General features: G+C 41.4%; 1 protein-coding gene across 1 annotated transcript; it reads right to left on the bottom strand.

Annotated features, from left to right (window-relative positions):
• Nucleotides 1-5,393: 5,393 nt before the first annotated feature.
• LOC308303447 (ferritin, lower subunit) lies at nucleotides 5,394-10,427 on the bottom strand. The gene is made up of 5 exons (XM_080747825.1): nucleotides 10,262-10,427; nucleotides 9,659-9,765; nucleotides 7,826-7,972; nucleotides 6,375-6,500; nucleotides 5,394-5,749 (listed from the first exon to the last, which is right to left on the bottom strand). The coding sequence occupies exons 2-5, from the start codon at nucleotides 9,758-9,760 to the stop codon at nucleotides 5,600-5,602; spliced, it is 525 nt and encodes a 174-aa protein (XP_080603951.1). The 5' UTR covers nucleotides 9,761-9,765; nucleotides 10,262-10,427; the 3' UTR covers nucleotides 5,394-5,599.
• Between the last annotated feature and the right edge of the window lie 8,330 nt (nucleotides 10,428-18,757).

Below are 18,757 nucleotides of genomic sequence, written 5' to 3'. Positions count from 1 at the left end.
TTTGCGAAAGAACTTACAAATTTGGAGATACGAGATTTGTACCCAGCAAAGACGATATACTAGTGTTGTTGCTGCTCTTATACCACAATTATTACTGGGGTTGGTGGGGGCCAGACAGTAGCCCCCCGCGGGCTGCAAATGGCCCACGGGCCGCCTATTGGGGAACCCTGCAGTAGTTATTTGGTGTTAACAGTTAACAGGCTGAGTGCAGCAGTCACTCGAGATTCTGTACATTAGCTATGGCACTGGTTCCAAAACACTGGGTCATTTTTGGTTTCCTACATTTGTAATCATTATTTCAAAACATTTCCAAAAGACATTCCCCAAAAAAGCAAACATTTTCATGAATGAAAAATAAATTCAATGAAGAAATCAAAGAAATTACAGAAAATTAGAAAACCAATGTTTAAGAAGTAGACCTAGTGAAAATAGCTGATCTATAAGCTCACAACGCAGTGCGAGGCGACGCGTTGTGACCTTGTATATCTGCTGTTTTCACTGGGTGTCACTCTCCATTCCGACATGTCGCCACTCCGAAATTGACTTCTTATTGTCGGAGTGGCGACACTTCCATAGAGGTTAAGTTTAGGGTTAGGGTTAGAGATAGGGTTAGTGTCTGAATGGAGACATGTCGGAAAGGAGACATCAGACATGTCGGAGTGGACTATAGCTTGGGTACCGGACAAAAGTCTAATTTCTCTTTTGGATCTCGAGCTAAAAGGTTTGGGAACCAGTGAGTTATAGGATATATTCTTCGGTATAGTGTGAAAGGAGAAACTGAATTGCATAATCCGTATATGCTTATGCGTCATGTCTAGTAGCATAGCTTCATCATACAGTGCAGGACATCTCTAAGCCAGATGCTCAACATGGCTGACCTTAATCCCTCTGTTTTTGCACCCCACCCCACCCATAACCACCACAGGCACGTGCACACATGCACATCAAAGGGGGCTTAAGCCTCTGCCCTTTCAACCGCCTGTAAAAAGGTGCCCTCTCCAGAGAATGCAATTTTCACAATGGTGAAAGAAACACAAATGTCCTCTTTCCATGCCATACCTGAAGGCAGCATTCAAGAGAACTGCCTTGTCCAAACTCTCCTGAACTTGAATGCAGCATCTTATGTTGAAAGAATTGCCCTCTCTGTGTAGAAATCCATGCTGTACGCCACATCTCCAGTATTCACTTGATTATGTTAGTTTAGTGTGGTATGAAGTACTGAAAATAGCCAACCTCCAAGCTCGCAACGCGCTGCGACGCGTTGTGAGCTATTTTCAATATTTCCACCAAAAGGCCCTTTTAGAAATCTCAGCCCCTGCCTCTCTAACATTCTCTGCACGTCCCTGACCCACCATGTCTAACCTCTTCCATTGCCTCTCTTATTTCTCTATTTCTCACCTCATCGGCATGTCATTGGAGTGAATGTCGTTGCTATGTATGATATTAAACCACACACATTGACCCCTTAGATAAATAATGAATGGCCTCCTGCATCCATTTAACCCCACCAAAATCAGCATCCTTATACCTCATCATCTCTAAGAGTTCTGTAGGCCACCAAAGAACGAGTGGGATTTATATTCCAGCCATAGCTAAACCACAGTAGGTTATTGCATTACAATAGTCCCTACATTTTTGCAGTGGAAAAATATATTCAAAGAATTATATGAAGAGTTGAATATATGCATTCCCCCACACTGGCAGGGATTTACATAAAATAAATCAAATACAATTCTTTTTAATATGCTGTTCTCATTGCTGGACCAATTTAATGTCAATATGTTTTTAGCTCACATTATGATGCAACTGTCTGCTGTTCATTCATAAGGCAAATACATATTTCATTCAAACAAATACAATATTTACCTTACCTGGTAACCTATTCCTTTAAACGCCTCTATGTATTGACAAATGGAACGACTTTAATGTCAGAGTATATATATATATTTTTTGGTTTCCCTCGGAGTCCTTACACACCCATTGTCTCCGTGCTCATCAAGCTGCCACCGGCCGTGACTCCCTCCCTGACCAAGTTAAAGCACTGGCAAATCACTAAAGCAGCGTTGGGATTTAATCCCCAACCCTACCCACCACCTCCCCCCAATATGGACTCGTGCATGTCGAAATCACATCTGTTGCTTGATATCACGGCTGCAAGGCACACGAGAGAGACTTCTGCCTTCAGTTCTACAGCTTTTCTTCACTTAAAACCCATTTAGAACGGGTACACATTATTGTATTATTATTTTATGCATTGACTATTGAAAAATAGCAGATATACAAGCTCACAGCGCGGCACCGAGTGCCGCACTGCGAGCTTGTAGATCTGCTATTTTTGAAAAATCTTGAAATTTAGGATTTTGACCCGATTCTATAAGTGTCTTTTGAATCCTTCTAAGGTTTTTTGAAAAAACCTATGTTTCTATGTCAGCAATCTGGCCAGCCATCGTCAAAGAAAAGGTCCTTTTCACTTAACTGGAGCTCAGTTAGTCTGTTCTTGAGAGACTACTATGTCAGTGGTGCTTAAACCTTTTCATGTGAAGGACCCCCAAAATTATATTTATTTGGCCACAGACCCCCATCTCAAAATATTTAGTTCCAGGGACCCCCCAGAAGCAAGATTTGATTTACAAACGTTCGCTTTGAAAATACATATATTCAAAGATTTGCACACATTTTCACGACTTTTTCAAAAATAGCAGATCTACAAGCTTGCAGCTGTGAGCTTGTATATCTGCTATTTTTCACTGGTTAAAGCATTCAATAATTCTAGGCCTAGATGGATTAAAGAAAAGGACCCAACCTAACTGACCAGTTTAAGGATCTCCTTTGTTGAAATTCAGGAGTGACTGCTCACTCATTTTCAATGCTGTTGTGGTGGCAGTGAGATTGAAGTGCGTCTGTCAGTCCCATCTCTTGCTAATCCCTTGGCGTGGCTGTCCTGGGCTGGTGGTCATCTCTTTACACACTGCTTTCACTGAGTGAACAGGCCATCCTTTGGCTTATAGCATGTCACTGGACAACTAAACACACATCCTTAAGAGCGCTATGAGGGGCAAGCAGCTTCACACAAACTGCCATAACTCTATACCCCAGTAAAAAGAATAACCGGAAGGGTCCATTTGAACACTCAGTTACAAATAGATAAACTAACAGAAGAATGTACTGTGCATCTGCACATGTTGACAGCTCCATCCCATCGCCTATTCTAATTGTTAAGAAGTGATGGAAATGAAAAACGTTTGCTACAACATAAAATATCCAAGTGGATTTTTAAATACTTTCAAAGTGACCTATCGTTACATTTTGTGCAAATTTGGGGTGTTAATCTGCCCCTTGGGTGGACGTTTTGCATGTCTTTCCAACACCCTCACCTTCCTAGCCAAGTAACCAAGAATGTCATGGTTAGTAGTCCTAAGGAATGTAATAAGGTGAGCAGGCAACACCAGGAGTTGCTTTCAAATTAAATAAACATAAACATGACAAGGTCTTGATCAGATCAGATCAACATGAAAGAGATGAGCTAAGTATTTGTATTATTATTCATGGGTTCTATATGATGTTGTTCACACAGTATGAAGTCAAGTTTATAGTAGAGCATCACTGGAAAAAAACGAAACATTGGTCCAACTGTGATGCACATTGTTGACAACCACTATGCAAGTGAAGCTTGCTCTTGCAACATGCAATTTACTGAAAAACATCACTGACTTGACCGCCCCCTCTTTTTTTTTTTAACTGTAGGCCATCCAGACGACTCGTGTTAAATATTAAGCACCCACCCAACTATGATGACATAGCATTTTCTAGTCCCAAAGTCCCAGTGTTATCTATATGATGTCCTATATGTGCATACATGAGATAGGGTGTGTGTAGTCAGTTGAGATGACCGTTTCTGTCTGGCTCGTGGTATCTCACTTGCAGCACAAAAATATGGTCACCATAAACTGATACATGGGCAACTGGCGGCCCGGGGGCCACATGCGGCCCCCACCTTCACTTAATGCGGCCCGCAGGTTAATACTGGAATACTGATATATTAATAATATTATTGATTTCAGCTGTTACAATTCCAAAAATTACCTGCTTTAAGTCAATATTAGTAGCTTTTTTTATGTCCAATGTATTTGTATTTTAGGTTCATAAAGTTAACATGAGTATATAACTAAATGCGTTTGAACGGTAGATAGAAATGTTACATTTCAGGATTCCAATTAAAAAACAACAAAATAATATTCAGGATTCCAATTCAAAAACAAAAAATTATTCAGGATTCCAATTCAAAAGAAGCAAAAATAGCCGATCTACAAGCTCAAAACGCATCGCAGCGCGATGCGTTTTGAGCTTGTAGATCGGCTATTTTTGCTTCTTTTGTATGAGATACTAGAATGACAAAGTAGGACTTGGCAATATGCATTGTGGCCCTCTGGAGTGAAGGTGGAAATATAGTAGCCCTCACCATCATCAAAGTTGCCCACCCCTGCCATAAACTGATACATGTTTCTTACTTCTGGAATATTTTTTTTAAACTTTATGAATTGCTTGTTTAGGATATATTTTTTATTGTTGTATTTTGTAAAGTTATTATATTACGGCAAAGTATATTATATTATATTTTGCCGTTTTTCAGTGGGGCCCTGGCTCCACTGCAAGCATGAATTAAATAAACTCAAATCAAATCGTAATAAAAAGATGTATGCAGACAAAAGTCAAAACAAAACAAGTCTTAATATAATCTTACTTTAATCAATGAAAATTGTACTTTCTTCTGTTTGATCTGAAAAATGTCAAACTCTTCAAAGCATTTCAATTGACCCAAACTCTAGTAGTACTGCATTGACCAAAGTACTGTAGATAAAGACAAATGGACCTTTTAACAAACTATGAGATATGAAATCATGCAGGAATGTAAACAAGCGGATCTGGAAAAGAGTTCTTTTTTAACGGCTTAGAAACATGACAAGGTTTAGCACCAGGCGAGTGAGGTCATTTGAGCAACTGTTGAGGTATTTAACGTGACTTTAGTTTATGCTACTGTGGTTGAGTGCTCAGTCAGGGGACGGATGTGACCAGGGGCATCACACCAAATTCTGGGCCCTGGGTACAAGGATTCACTGCGGGCCCCCCCATGAATGTTAACTATTGAAAAATAGCAGATATACAAGCTCACAGCGCGGCACCGAGTGCCGCGCTGCGAGCTTGTATATCTGCTATTTTTGAAAAATCGTGAAAATGTGTGCAAGAAACCTGTCAAGGACCCCCAAGATGATATGTTTTTGGCCACGGACCCCGATCTCAAAATATTTAGTTCCAGGGACTACCCCGGAAGCAAAATTTGAGTTACATATGTTCGCTTAAAAAATACAAATATAAATTCAAAGATTTGCACACATTTTCACGACTTTTCAAAAATAGCAGATCTACAAGCTTGCAGCGCGGCACTCGGTGCCGCGCTGTGAGCTTGTATATCTGCTATTTTTTAATAGCTATAGGTACTAGGGCCCCTCAACCTTGGGCCCTTGTGACGCCCCTGGATGTGACAGCCTTGAAAAAAAAAAAAACGTGGATGATTCCTGTCTTCCTACACTTCCATGGGTCTTTACAGGGTGTGTTTGTCAAACAGGTACTCTCCCATAGAGCCGTGGGTCTCGGAGGAGGTGAGACGGGTCAGACTGCCGATGTAGTCTCCCAGCTTCTTGATGGTGTCGTGGCTGTCGGTGAGGAAGTGCCCCTCGAGGAAGTCACACAGCTGCAGAGCAAATAAGACACGCGGCATGCAGTTACAACGTGCTCCGACACACTACGAGTGCAGCAAGTAAGCATGGGCTGTAGAGCAGTGGTTCTCAAACCTTTTCACGTCAACGACCCCCCAAATTTATATAAAAAAAAACTAAATAAAAGAACTCTAGGCACAGTTTTGAAAATGGCAGATCTACAAGCTCATATCCTTGCCTCACATCGCAATGTGTTATGAGCTTGTAGATGTATACAGGATTAAAGTTACATTTATTTTTATGCTCTATTAAAACTTTTTTCTGGGGACCCCCTGCAGTGTTCATTTTGACAGCAAATTCAGATTTAGTGGTCTTTTGAATAACACACATTTAGTCTTAATCTTCTGAAATTGTTTAGTCTTAGGGTCAAACAAGGTCTTAGTCAACAAAATTAACACCGACCCCCTGGAACCCCCTCAAGGACCTCTGGCGGAAGTCTTATAGTTTGACTACCACACTGTACATCATGTATGTTATATCTAACCAGTTTATGTCCTCATAATCGGTCACAGAGTGACACATTAAACAGGGCAAAAGGTTCATTATATCACATAATGTTACTTTCTGAAATATGTGTAAAATACAATAGCTTGGACTTACATGAGCGTCGCCATGGTTACCAGCTCTGCGGTGCACCTCGATGATAAAGGTGTTAAGGGACTTCTGGTAGTCGAGAGAAAAGGACATTGCATCCAGGCCACCTCTCCAATCCTGTCGGCTTGGTTTCTACAAGAAAAAAAGTTTCAACTTCAATCAATCAACCAGAAATACACGAGATGAAAAGGTGAGAAAATGACCGTGTAAAGAAAAAGGTCAGAGGAAATGGCCTTAAATACTTAAAGCCCTTTATAGATACGTTATACCCCCTCTACACCAAATCTCTTTGAATAGCCAACATACAAGCTCACAATGCATCACATTGTGACTGTATGACCAATTTATTCTAAGAAATTCAGAATATCTAATAACTATTAATTTACCGAATGTCTGTCCGTCGTCTGACCGTCTGTCTGCATGCTGACATCACTGATACTACACAGTGTCACTGCCATGGTAACAATGCCCAACTGACATCACTGACCGACATCACTACAGTGCCCAAATTTGAAGATGACCTTACAGACTGGCCTGGACATGGAACACCATACATGGGCATAAAAGAGTGCCAGCCAGACAGACGGATACAATGGGTATTTGTACAACTGGACATCGATGGTGACTGTTCTGCCCAACGGCTACCGGTCTGGGTTCTCCAACATTACTTCTGAGACTCCTATAAATTCAATCCCTCATCGCACACCCCCGGGCACAGGACTAGTTATTGTATTATAATTTGGAAGAATTAATAGGAGCAATAGTCTGGAAACAAATATGTTGTCCACGCTCCCTTTTCCTTTTCCCACACTTATCCAGATCTGGAAATTCAAATCAAATTCCATACTTTCCAAAACCAGGGTGCCATGAAAACATGTGATGCAGGGTTCCCACACATTTTTACCAATTAATTTCCAAAACTTTTCCAAAACTTTTCCAGAATATTTAACCCAATTTACAGGACTATATAACAATAATTCACCTCAATAATAAGTCGCTTACCCCTATGCACAATGCCCAAAGACAGGTAGTGTATGCCAGTGGTTCTCAACCTTTTCAGGCTGTGACCCCCGAAATAATAATATTTTAACTGGGGACCCGGCACCCTGAAGAGTAGAGGAATTTTGTATAACACGGTTTTATTGTGAAAATAGCCGATCTACATGCTCACAACGCCTCGCGTTGCGAGGCGTTGTGAGCATGTAGATCTGCCATTTTCACAATTTCTGCCTCTAATTTTGACAATTTCGCCAATGTTTAATTTGTCATTTCAGAGGTATTAACAAAATCAATAACCAAAGACAATGCATAGCTATTTTTTCCAGGACCTTCCAGTACCCTTGATAAATTCCAAAACTTTTCCAGTACTGGAAAAATATTTTTCTAATTTCAAAATATTTCCAGGAATTTCATGACCGTGGGAACCCTGAACATGTGATGGGCCATGGGCAACTAACCAGGATTGTGTTCAGCAGGATCCGGCCACCTCTCATGTTCTGATACTCCAGTAGCTTCTCTGCTTGCTCCCTCTCCTTCACCGACCGCTCCAGGAAAAAGCTGGAGAAATTCGACAGGGCAACGTCATCCCTGTCGAAATACATCCCCTACAGGAGAGAAAATGTGTTGTGTTGTGTTAAATGATAGATGATAGCCAGTCGCAACAAAGACATTTCTGTAAGAACGTGCATTAACATGTTTTGTCTGTCCAGCAGAAAGTACCCCCCCGCCTCCATTTCATTTATTTCGCTCGTTTATCAGCTAATTAGTATGGTTGCCCGACAGGACAACACACTGTAGTCCATTGTTGATTTTGTCGACTAAAACTATGACCAAAAATGTTTGTCGACTGCGTTTTTTTCACTGACGAAAACTAAATAAACTAGACCAGGTCAACCTGGTTGTGCCAGACCCCCTGTCTGTCATCATCATTTATGACATCATGCCTTTTGTAGGCATGTCATCATCATGTCATCATCATATATACCCTTTATATAGAAAACCCGGACCGACATTTGCTTATGTAGGCCTACCCATTTCATGGGTCTGGCAAAAACTAAATAAAAATTAAGCTGTGATGACTAAAACTAAGACTAAATATATTGACAATTTTGTCCAAAGTGGAGAAGAGAGTCGTCGTTTTATGTTTGGTTGCTCTCAGGTGTTGTGTGCTGAAAATAGCCGATCTACAAGCTCAAAACGCGCCACGCTGCGTAAAATGTGTACAATCAGTCATTATGATGCCAACAAGGCCTGCCAAAATACATTTTAGTTTACTAAACCAACTGTAGATATAGTCGACCTTAAACGTATGATATTTAGTCGACAAAAATTTGACTAAAACTTTTCAGGTGACTAAATTATGACTAAAATTAAATGACATTTTATACACAAGACTATGACTAAAACTAAATCGAAATTTCCTTTCAAAAAAACATTGCTGTAGTCCTGGGGAAACTTTATTTGCCATTGGAAATTGATGGAAATCAGATGCAATTGGAAATTGAAGGAAAAACATTTGAGGAGTGCTAGCTCGAGTTCTGGTTGAGCTTCACATGACAGTTAACTTGCTGCAGAACATAGTCAGTAGTCACAGCAACCACACTTGCAATTTCCAATTGCGTCTTTCTAGTCATTATCACCATCACTTCTGTCATGTGAATGTGCATCAACCTTGGCAGGTTGATGAAAAGCAAGTAGGCCTACATACATGTCACTAAGAAATCACGACTTTGAAAGGGCACACAAAGCCTGCAAAGAATCAATTGCATATACACTCAAAACTTACAGTAAGTTCACACAGTCAGTCACACTTCTGGCAGGCACCGATGCACAAATCTAAGCATTCTGAAACATCGCTGACATCATTGGTTTCAATGATTTGCCAATAAACAGCTTTTTTAAAGATATGACTGAATGCACAAGTTGTTAGGTTTCCAAAGTCAGTTGGATTCTAGATCTAGAAGGATGTCAAACTACGTGAAAAGCTCAACATCAAAGCAGCTTTTTGCAGCCACTGAAGACAGCATCTTTATTTACACATTTGGGTGGTGCAAGTCCATTGACATTTTCAAAAAGCTAATAATGACTGACTCTAATGCATAAGCACACCACTTTCCCAAACAAGACATTCTTGGTTAACATGTCACAATGAAGGTAGGTAGGCCTACTAGGATATTGATGTAACCTTTTATCTAGAATGTCAGGAATTAACACAGACTCAAAGCATTTGCATGACAAAATGATTCTCACTCACAATACACTTCTCTAGACAAGGAATTGAGAGATCCTACCAGAGAAAGGTAGGTGTAGGATGTAGTCAACTTGAGGTTGATGAGTTTGTTGATGTCGTCTTCACTCTCGGAGTGGAAGTTTTGCTTCACCGTGGACTGCATGGTTTCTGAAGAGGAAAGGAAAAACTGTTTAGCAATTGAGATCAGCAAAAAACAAAACGGTTCGATGCATTGCACGCGAGTAGTAGCTTATATATCTGCTATTTTAGAAGAATTAAGGTTTTAGACCACGTGTTGATAAGAAACAGTGAAATAATATACCGACACTGACGGTCTAGAGACAGATCTGTGTGTGTGTGTGTGTCTTGTTGACGGATGCTCCGAGTCTGCTCTCACACTCTCAAGTGTAGATAACAACACCTTTTATGCAGACGCACACTGTTAATATAACAGCTTCAAGAACATAACAGAACGGCGTCACGAGAGAGTTTATAAGGTGAATGGGTTCAAGCCAAGGTGGGTTGTGTCTGATCACAGTACAAAGACCGAGACCCGATTTCATACAGTTTACAATATATCACATAACATAACAGTGATGATTGTTGTGTTCAAATTAAAACAATGCATGGTGCCCTTGTCCCTTGTTTTTATAGTGTCACTTACTCGCTTTGGCCCCAAGAAAGCAATCCGCCGTGACAGTGTTGTTAGCTGTTAACTTGTTACAGACTGGACACTTCGACGAGGCACGATCTTTGTTTGTTATACGGTAATAATTATATCATAACCACTAAGAAATAAGAAGCATCAGTCGTCCGACTAGCTTGCTAAGCTAACTGGAACCATAGGGCGACTGGGCGAGCGAGCGAATAGAATAAAGATGCATAGGTTAAGTACGTGACGTAACAAACAATCGGATATACAGTACGTGTGGTGTGTGTGCGGCGTGTGGCTAGTATGGGGGGGGGGGGGTACATATTTTTGTATAACTCTTTATTAATTTAGACTTTAAACGATAAACATGTCGCATCAGTCTGAAGTACTTCCGCATGGTAGTGACGTCAGTGACTAGACCTTGTTGTTACATAAACCAGCAGCTTGATCTTATGATAAAGAGATATCTACCGCCATCTGCAGTATTGAAGATGTATAACATCCCTAAAAGTAAAAGCCATGTTCATGTCATGCCATCTTACACCACTGACTCTGGGACAGGTTAATATAAGCATGACAATGCCATGCTTATATTAACAGTGGTGTAAGAAGTTATTTTGCTTATGTAAAAGTAGCAATAGCCTACCACAATGTAGACAATGTAATACTTCAGGGGTGTCACACCAAATTCTGGGCCCTGGGTACAAGGATTCACCCCATGAATGTTCTTCATGGGGTGGGTTAACCCATTTAGACTGGGATTGCATTATTACGCATTATTTTGTGCTTTAACTATTGAAAAATAGCAGATAAGCTACGAGCTTGTAGATTTGCTATTTTTTTTTAATTGTGACATTTTGTGCAAGTCTGAATATTTTTGACCCGATTCTATAATGTCTTCTAAATCCTCCTAAGGTTTTTTGAAAAACCTATGTTTCTATCTCAGTGGTGCTCAAACCTTTTCACGTGAAGGACCTCCAAAATGTATTTGGCCACGGACCCCATCTCAAAATATTTAGTTCCAGGGACCCCCCAGAAGCAAAATTGGAGTTACAAATGTTCGCTTAAAAAATACATATTCAAAGATTTTCACACATTTTCACAACTTTTCAAAAATAGCATATCTACAAGCTCGCAGCGCGGCACTCAGTGCAGCACTGCATGCTTGTATATCTGCTATTTTTCTATAGCTAAAGTATAAAATAATTAAGGCCCCTCCACCTTGGGCCCTGGTAACTCAGTCCCACTTCTCCCCCCCCTTGTGACGCCCCTGGCCTACTCTAGTATTTAATACTCTTATACAAATAAAAGTACTGTATTGAGCAAAGTCTACTTGAGCAAAGGTATAAAAGTAAGTAGTATTGGCATCAAATGTTTCCCAGATAAATCTTTAAAAAATTGCAGATTTAGGCTACATGCTCACAATGCATTGCATTGTGATGTGTGAGCTTGTAAAATTGCTTTCTGATTACTAAACGCATGTTTTGTATTAATAATCTAAATTAACTAAGTCTGTCAAACAATTTGTAATATTCAATAACTTCAATAATTTGTTTTTTTTTTTACCTTTTTTTTTGTAAACCTGTGATGTGACAATAAAGCTGATTCTCAAATTGCACTTGTACAGGGTACTAAGGGTAGTAAACAATGTCCTGATAATTGATTGATTGAAAACTTTATTAGAAGTTTGCATAGGAAAAGGTACAGTTTCATGACAGTAGCTCAGTTTTGGGCTTATTTAAATTGGGTTCCCTGAAAATATGCGCTGTGATTGGCCAGTAGTCACTTTCAGTGGTAGCCTCCGCTATCCGCACTTCCGCCCTCCCTTTTTTACAGGTCACTCCAATGAATTGCAGCGGTGAATGATGTATCTAGATTTTTATATCTATGCGGGAGGAAACGCACACGCCCAAATGCAGTGTCCAAATGCGGAAGTAGAGCGGTCTTCCGCACAACTGAACTCACATGATTTAGGATGGAGGGTGTCTAGTCACATCACACACACACAAACAAACTAAAAACCACTGAATTTTCTAGGGAACTGAACTTCTGGTGCCTTGGTTTATTATTGGGTAATTCTAGGAATATTGGACTTTTCAGGCGGTTCACCTACGGAACTCAGGGCTTTAAGACACAACCAGTCTTTGCATCCACAAAGGTTGTTTTAGAGTGGCCATCAATGAGGAAGCCATATGTTCATTGATCATGCATCAGAGGACAGATCTAGCCTGGAATCAGACAAATCCGCCAGTGCATAGAAATTGCCCTTGGATGATTTGGGTCTGGCCCTGCTCAATTGTGAATCCATTTCCTCTCCCTGAAGAATTGGGTGACCAATCAGGGCCCAGTATTGGTCTGATAACCAATTGTGTCCATAGCCATTTGTTTAACCCGCCCCATAAAAAAAAAAAACTTCCATATAGAAGTACCAGACTCATCCACGCAGTGATAATGGGTGCGTTCGGAAACCTGCACCGGGTGTGTGCTCAGTGTAGTGAGTGCAGTGGGCATGACGTTAAAGTGCGTTCAGTGTGGCTTGTTTACGAGCGACCAGTTAAGAGAGGCAGGTGTGCGCTTTGTCAAAAATGACAGTTACAACAATTTATACCGATGTGAATTATTATAGTTAAATTGGTATCATATCTGAATGCAGAGCTGATATTACTTAACAATCAAACATTGCTGGATGATTGACAAAACTCTCTCAGCGGTAATGCATTTTCGTATATCATATTGTCTGGTTTCTTATAGGTTGTCTTCATCAGGTCTTGAGTTGGACTCCAGGAAATTCAAGATGCACTGGTGCAGGAATGTATACTGATAGTGGGGTGCCTCGAAACACAGTCATTTCAAATTTGTGTTAAAGTTTATTTTTCACTTCCAATTTGTAGATTATGGTCTATAGAGCAATTTTGGTTCGAGTGTCAAGACACCAGATTGAAGAAAAATATATTTGTATATAAAATAATATTGGAAATAAGATTTATTTTACAGGTCTTAATTTTCCCACAATTGCTTGTGCAATATTATAGTTTTCTATTGCTATATCAAGTCAATACTGTGTGAGGAATCAATTGGAGTCAAATATTTGTTTTGAATATTCTGATATTTCACACAAATTAGACAATAACATGGTTATTACACTCAACATCAACAATACAGTTACATTTGTTTTAACTGTACCACAATATAGTACCATTGGCTTTAACAACTACTAGAACAATATTTTAACAAATAATAAACATTCTAATATATATATATATATATAGTCTGCTCTGGTCTAGCAAGTTCTCACAAGTACATTTGCACAGACGTGTGCATTTCAACATTTCTTTCTTGCAACTGCACCGAGTGCAGGTTGGCATACAAGCACGTTTACAAGTGAACTCCACACTTTAATATATCCTTGGCAAGGGGCAGAGTGCATGGTCCAAATGGGACCACTAATCCCATAATCAGTGGGACTGTGGACGGGCATCATGGACCTGAATGAATGAATGACATAGTACTACAATACATATTCATGCAGATACATAGTTATGTGTGGTCGCCCAGGCGCTTGCTTGGAAGACGCTTCTGTTCAGATGTTGATCCAAAGCATCAGTTGGGGGGGAATCCTTTGCACGTCCCTAGTTTTATGTGAGAATTGTGTCATTCGAACATGATCAACATCATTTCCCACTTTTTTCAGCCTTGGAGATGCTTGTGTTGGAGTGTCAGCGAGGGTTACAAATTCTTCCATGGGGGATGGCACTTTGCGCATCACCTTGTAGCAGGATCGCTTACCCTGCCATGGATTTGAATGACAATGTGCTGTCTGAGCCAGTGAATGTACGGATAGAGCCATGCCCTTGCATGTTGTCATGCCCAGGTTTGTGGTGATGGTATTCAAGGAGATCATTCTAGTAATCTTTCCAGCTTTGAAGGAGATCGAGATTTCCGCGGCCACATTCAGAGCCTGGATGTGATTTCTGTTGAAGAGGTTTCTGTTGAGGAGGAGTTAGTTGTGCCAATTGTTTATGACTTTTGTTATTGATGGTGGAGTACTGAAATTGGCAAAAGTTTCTGGCAAACATTGACAACAAGAAGGAGCTGTTAAGTAAGAAGGAGCTGTCCTCATTCCTTTCAAGTAAGTTGTTAACAGATTCACAGTTTCCAGATGACAAGGATGTCTACATTACTGCAGGTGATCAAGTCCACCACGTTGGAAACAGTCCACCAACAATGGATCAATGCAATCATGAGGAAGCTGACACTTGTTTCCTAGTAGGCCTACATCTTCTCTATGCCCTCCAAACATCATCACTTGGGATGGTGCATACTGGAGACACAGATGTTGTTGTAGTGCTTCTGTGTAATTTTCATCATATACAGGCTCTGAATGCGGCCATCTCTCTCTAGGTCGTCCTTAGACGAGCCTTCCATCGTCGCTTCCAGTCATCCCGGTTTTCCATACATCCGGCCAGCTCCTTGGTACTTTGCGCCGATGCGTCTTTCTTGAGTACATCCACATATGTTAGTGTGGGACGTCCTCGTGACCGGTGCCCATGTGTTGGTTCCCACAGCACCAGTTTACTGGCTGGCAGCTCTTGTTGTCTTTGGCAGTGTCCTGCAAGTCTCATTCTCCTGGCTGCTATTTTATCGCTCACCCTTAATATTCCAGCATACAGATTCTTGTTGCTGTCTGACATGTGAACTCTTGCTGATGTTGATCACTACACGTAACATTCTGGTGTAGCACCCGTCTAGAGACTTCTGCAGAGCAAGGTCCAGCATTCACTGCCATATAGGAGAACAGACTCTACCATCACATAGAAGAAGCTGAGTTTGGTTTGTCGGGGGAGGTTGGAGTTCCATACACTAGCCATGCCATTAAGGGCCCTCCATGCAAGTGCCTTCCTCACTTAAAGATCTTGCTCTGTAGAGTTGACCCATGAGCCCAGGTACTTGAAGTCCTTGACTCCCTTCAGAGCAGTGCCTCCTGTTGTTGTGAGAGGTAGTGATGTGTCGTTCACGAGTGATTCGTTCATAAGATTCGAATCATTAGCATGACTCGTGAACGATTCGTTCAAATCCCTGAAATGGGTCGTTCACACTTTCGTTCACACCCCCGCCCCTCCCCCTAAAAGCCCCGGCCGGCAGACAGGACGCGAGGGCGGGCTGTACTCGCGACGTAATAAAAACGCTCCCGCGATTGTGTTTTTCACGGGACGATCACACTATGAACGAATCATTTGAACGAATCTTTTGAACGGATCATTACCATGAACGTGAACGAAATGATCCGATCACTGAAATGAACGGGATTGCCCATCACTAGTGAGAGGTGGATGTTCTGAGACGATCTTATAGGTGATCACCTCAGTTTTCTTGGCATTGGTTGGAGAGTAGGCTGATGTCATCCGCGTAGTCTAGGTCTGTCAAGACTACTGCAGGGTGCCGTCTTGAGGCCAAGATCCTGCTCTTGTCTACTGATGGCCTTCCTGACCGCATAATCCAGGACTATGACAAAGAGGAAGGGGGCTAGGGTGTCTCCTTGCAGTACCCCAGCCAGGATGTCAAACTCCTCACTGTTGCCATCTGGGGTCACCACCTTGGCCCGTGTTCCTGCATACATGGTCTCTATTGCCCGGAGTAGGTTGGGAGGGACACCGTAGGCCTTCAGGATCTTCATCATGGTGCCTCTGTGTATTGAGTCAAAAGCCTTTTTGAAGTCAATAAAGCACAATACAGCCGTCAGGTTGTTCTTCTTCACCTCCTCGATCAGTCTTCTCAAGGCCAAGATCTGGGCTACTGTGGTTCTCTCCTCTCGAAAGCTGTTTTGGTATTCCCTCAAGTGAGGGTCGATTGCATGCCGAATCCGGTTTAGTATCAGCTGTGGAATTCTGGATCTCCTTCAAAGCTGTAAAGACTACTAGAATGATCTCCTTGAATACCATCGCCACAAACCTGGGCATGACAACATGCAAGGGCATGGCTCTATCCATGCATTCACTGGCTCAGACAGCACATCGTCATTCAAATTCAAGGGTAAGTGATCCTGCTGCAAGGTGATGTGCAAAGTGCCATCACTCATGTAGCAATCTGTAACCCTCGCCGACACTCCAACATAAGCATCTCCAAGGCTGAAAAAAAGTCTGTAAGCTGTACCCTGATGACTCAAACGAGGGCAATGATGTTGATTGTGTTTTGAATTCTCACAGAAAACTAGGGATGTGGAAAGAATTCCACCCCCGCAACTGATGCTTTGGATCAACATCTGAACAGTCTTCCAAGCAAGTGCCTGGGCAACAGCACATATGTATGTATCTGCATATGTGTAGTAGTACTCTGTCAATCAAAACCTCCACCGGCTGTCAGTCACGTCACACGTCACACTTTTGCCCTACTCATATCTCCGCCACCGTTACCCCGATCCATGCCAAACATTGCACACACACTCCTTGGCTGCAAAACCACAACCTCCACCCCTCATTTCTCACATGGCCCTCCTCTAGCGCCACCATGAGGCCGATTCTTGCAAAACACATTTTTGGACACTGCTCCAACAGATTCTGCCCTAAAATCACACAAAGCGGTACACAGTATCTCTATAGTCATGTCATCAACATGGATCAGTCCCATTTCCCATATTCCCTCCTGATTGGCTACCTTTGCCTTCTAAAGTTTGTGTATGCGACATGACGGTCGCTTATCTCCCGATTAGGAAGTCTTACTGGTTCATTCAGGTCCATGATGCCCGTCCACAGTCCCACTGTTTATGGGATTAGTGGTCCCATTTGGACCACTCTGCCCCTTGCCAAGGATATATTAAAATGTGAAGTGCACTGTCTTGTAAAAGTGCTTGTATGCCAACCTGCACTCGGTGCAGTTACATGAAGGAAAAGTTGAAATGCACACATCTGTGCAAATGTAGGCCTACTTGTGAGAACTAGCTAGACCAGAGCAGACTGTATATAGGTGTTAGATTGATTTTGTCTTTGTTAAAATATTGTTCAAGTAGTTGTTAAAGCCAATGGCACTATATTGTGGTACAGTAAAAAATGTAACCATATGTTTTGTATGAGTGTAATAATAGTCTCATTGTGTGAAATATCATAATATTCAAAACAAATATTTGACTCCAATTGATTCCCCACACAGTATTGACTTGATATAGCAATAAAAAATATATATTACACAGCAGTTGTGGGAAAACTAAGACACTGTTCAAAAAACACAATTCCGATTTTGTTCATTTTGGAAATAGGGCAAAAAATATATTTTTCTTCAATCTACTGTCTTGACACTCGAACCTTAATTGTTCTATAGACCTACAAGAATCTACAAATTGGAAGTGAAAAATAAACTTTAACACAAATTTGAAATGAAAACAAAAAATTACATGTACAAGGAACCCCACTATGAGACTGAAAGTAAGAATAGACCTGAGTTACTGGAATATCCTTGTATAAGCTACACCTGGGCATCAAATTTATTTATGCTCGTTGCTCACAGTAGCTTATATGATGATGAATCAACACATCATCATCATCATCATCATCAGCATTATACACGCCAGCAAGCAACATTCCAATGATCCGGACAACATTCCAATGGTCCGACACACTTCAAATCTGTATCAGTACTATCTGTACCTACAATATCTGACAACACCTCTGTTACGCACCAGGCTAGGGGTCCCTAGGTGTAACATAACAAAATGGACTCCCTCCTTCCCAGCCCCCAAACACATCCAGCCAACACCAGTTTAAAAGCAACAAAAACATGGATTTATTAAGATTGGCAGACTTAAAAGCATGTTACATCAGGGTGGGCCCTGAACAAAAAATCGTAACCCAAAAATAAAGACATTACTTCCTAACACAACCAATAGGTAACCCACCCCTACATTACCACGTCTGCACTTCACTTCACCCATAGTAACACAGACAGCTAAAATCATGCTAACATAGTGTTGGAGGCTGGCAAAAAGGAAGACATCTTCAAGCTGGTGCCAGCCAGCTTTATAGATCAGCCCAGAGCAGTCTAAGGAGAGTGGCGTCACGCTTTGAACTCGCCGCAGACCGGAAGTGGCTTCGCATGGCGTCCTAGCGAGCCTCTGCCCTGTCCGCCCCATTCTAGCAGAGTCATTAATTCGCTGGTAAGTAGACCAAATCACGTCTTTTTCACAATGTTAACGCATTCACGGGGCTCTCTAAGGTATATAACATTATTAAAAGAGTGAAAAAGACGTGATTTAGTCTACTTACCAGCGAGTGAAAAATGAATGGGGGCGGACGGGGCAGAGGCTCGCTAAGAATGAGAACAGGCTCCAGTAAGCTAGACTAAGTTAGCTTCCCACCATAGAGTAAATAGGCTTTCCACGCTTACTATGGGAGTCGACGTAAGTGACGTAACTCTCTCTCTCTAGGGGTCTAATGCACCAATGTGGAGAAATACAGGTAGAAAATACATATATGACCCTTTAGGGCCATAACATAACCTCTCATAAACATAGCCACCATG

Source organism: Nannobrachium achirus (assembly GCF_963921795.1).
Source record: "Nannobrachium achirus genome assembly, chromosome: 18".
Lineage (NCBI taxonomy): Eukaryota > Metazoa > Chordata > Actinopteri > Myctophiformes > Myctophidae > Nannobrachium > Nannobrachium achirus.
The sequence above is the reverse complement of the archived record's forward strand: the minus strand, read 5'-3'. Positions and strand labels throughout refer to the sequence as shown.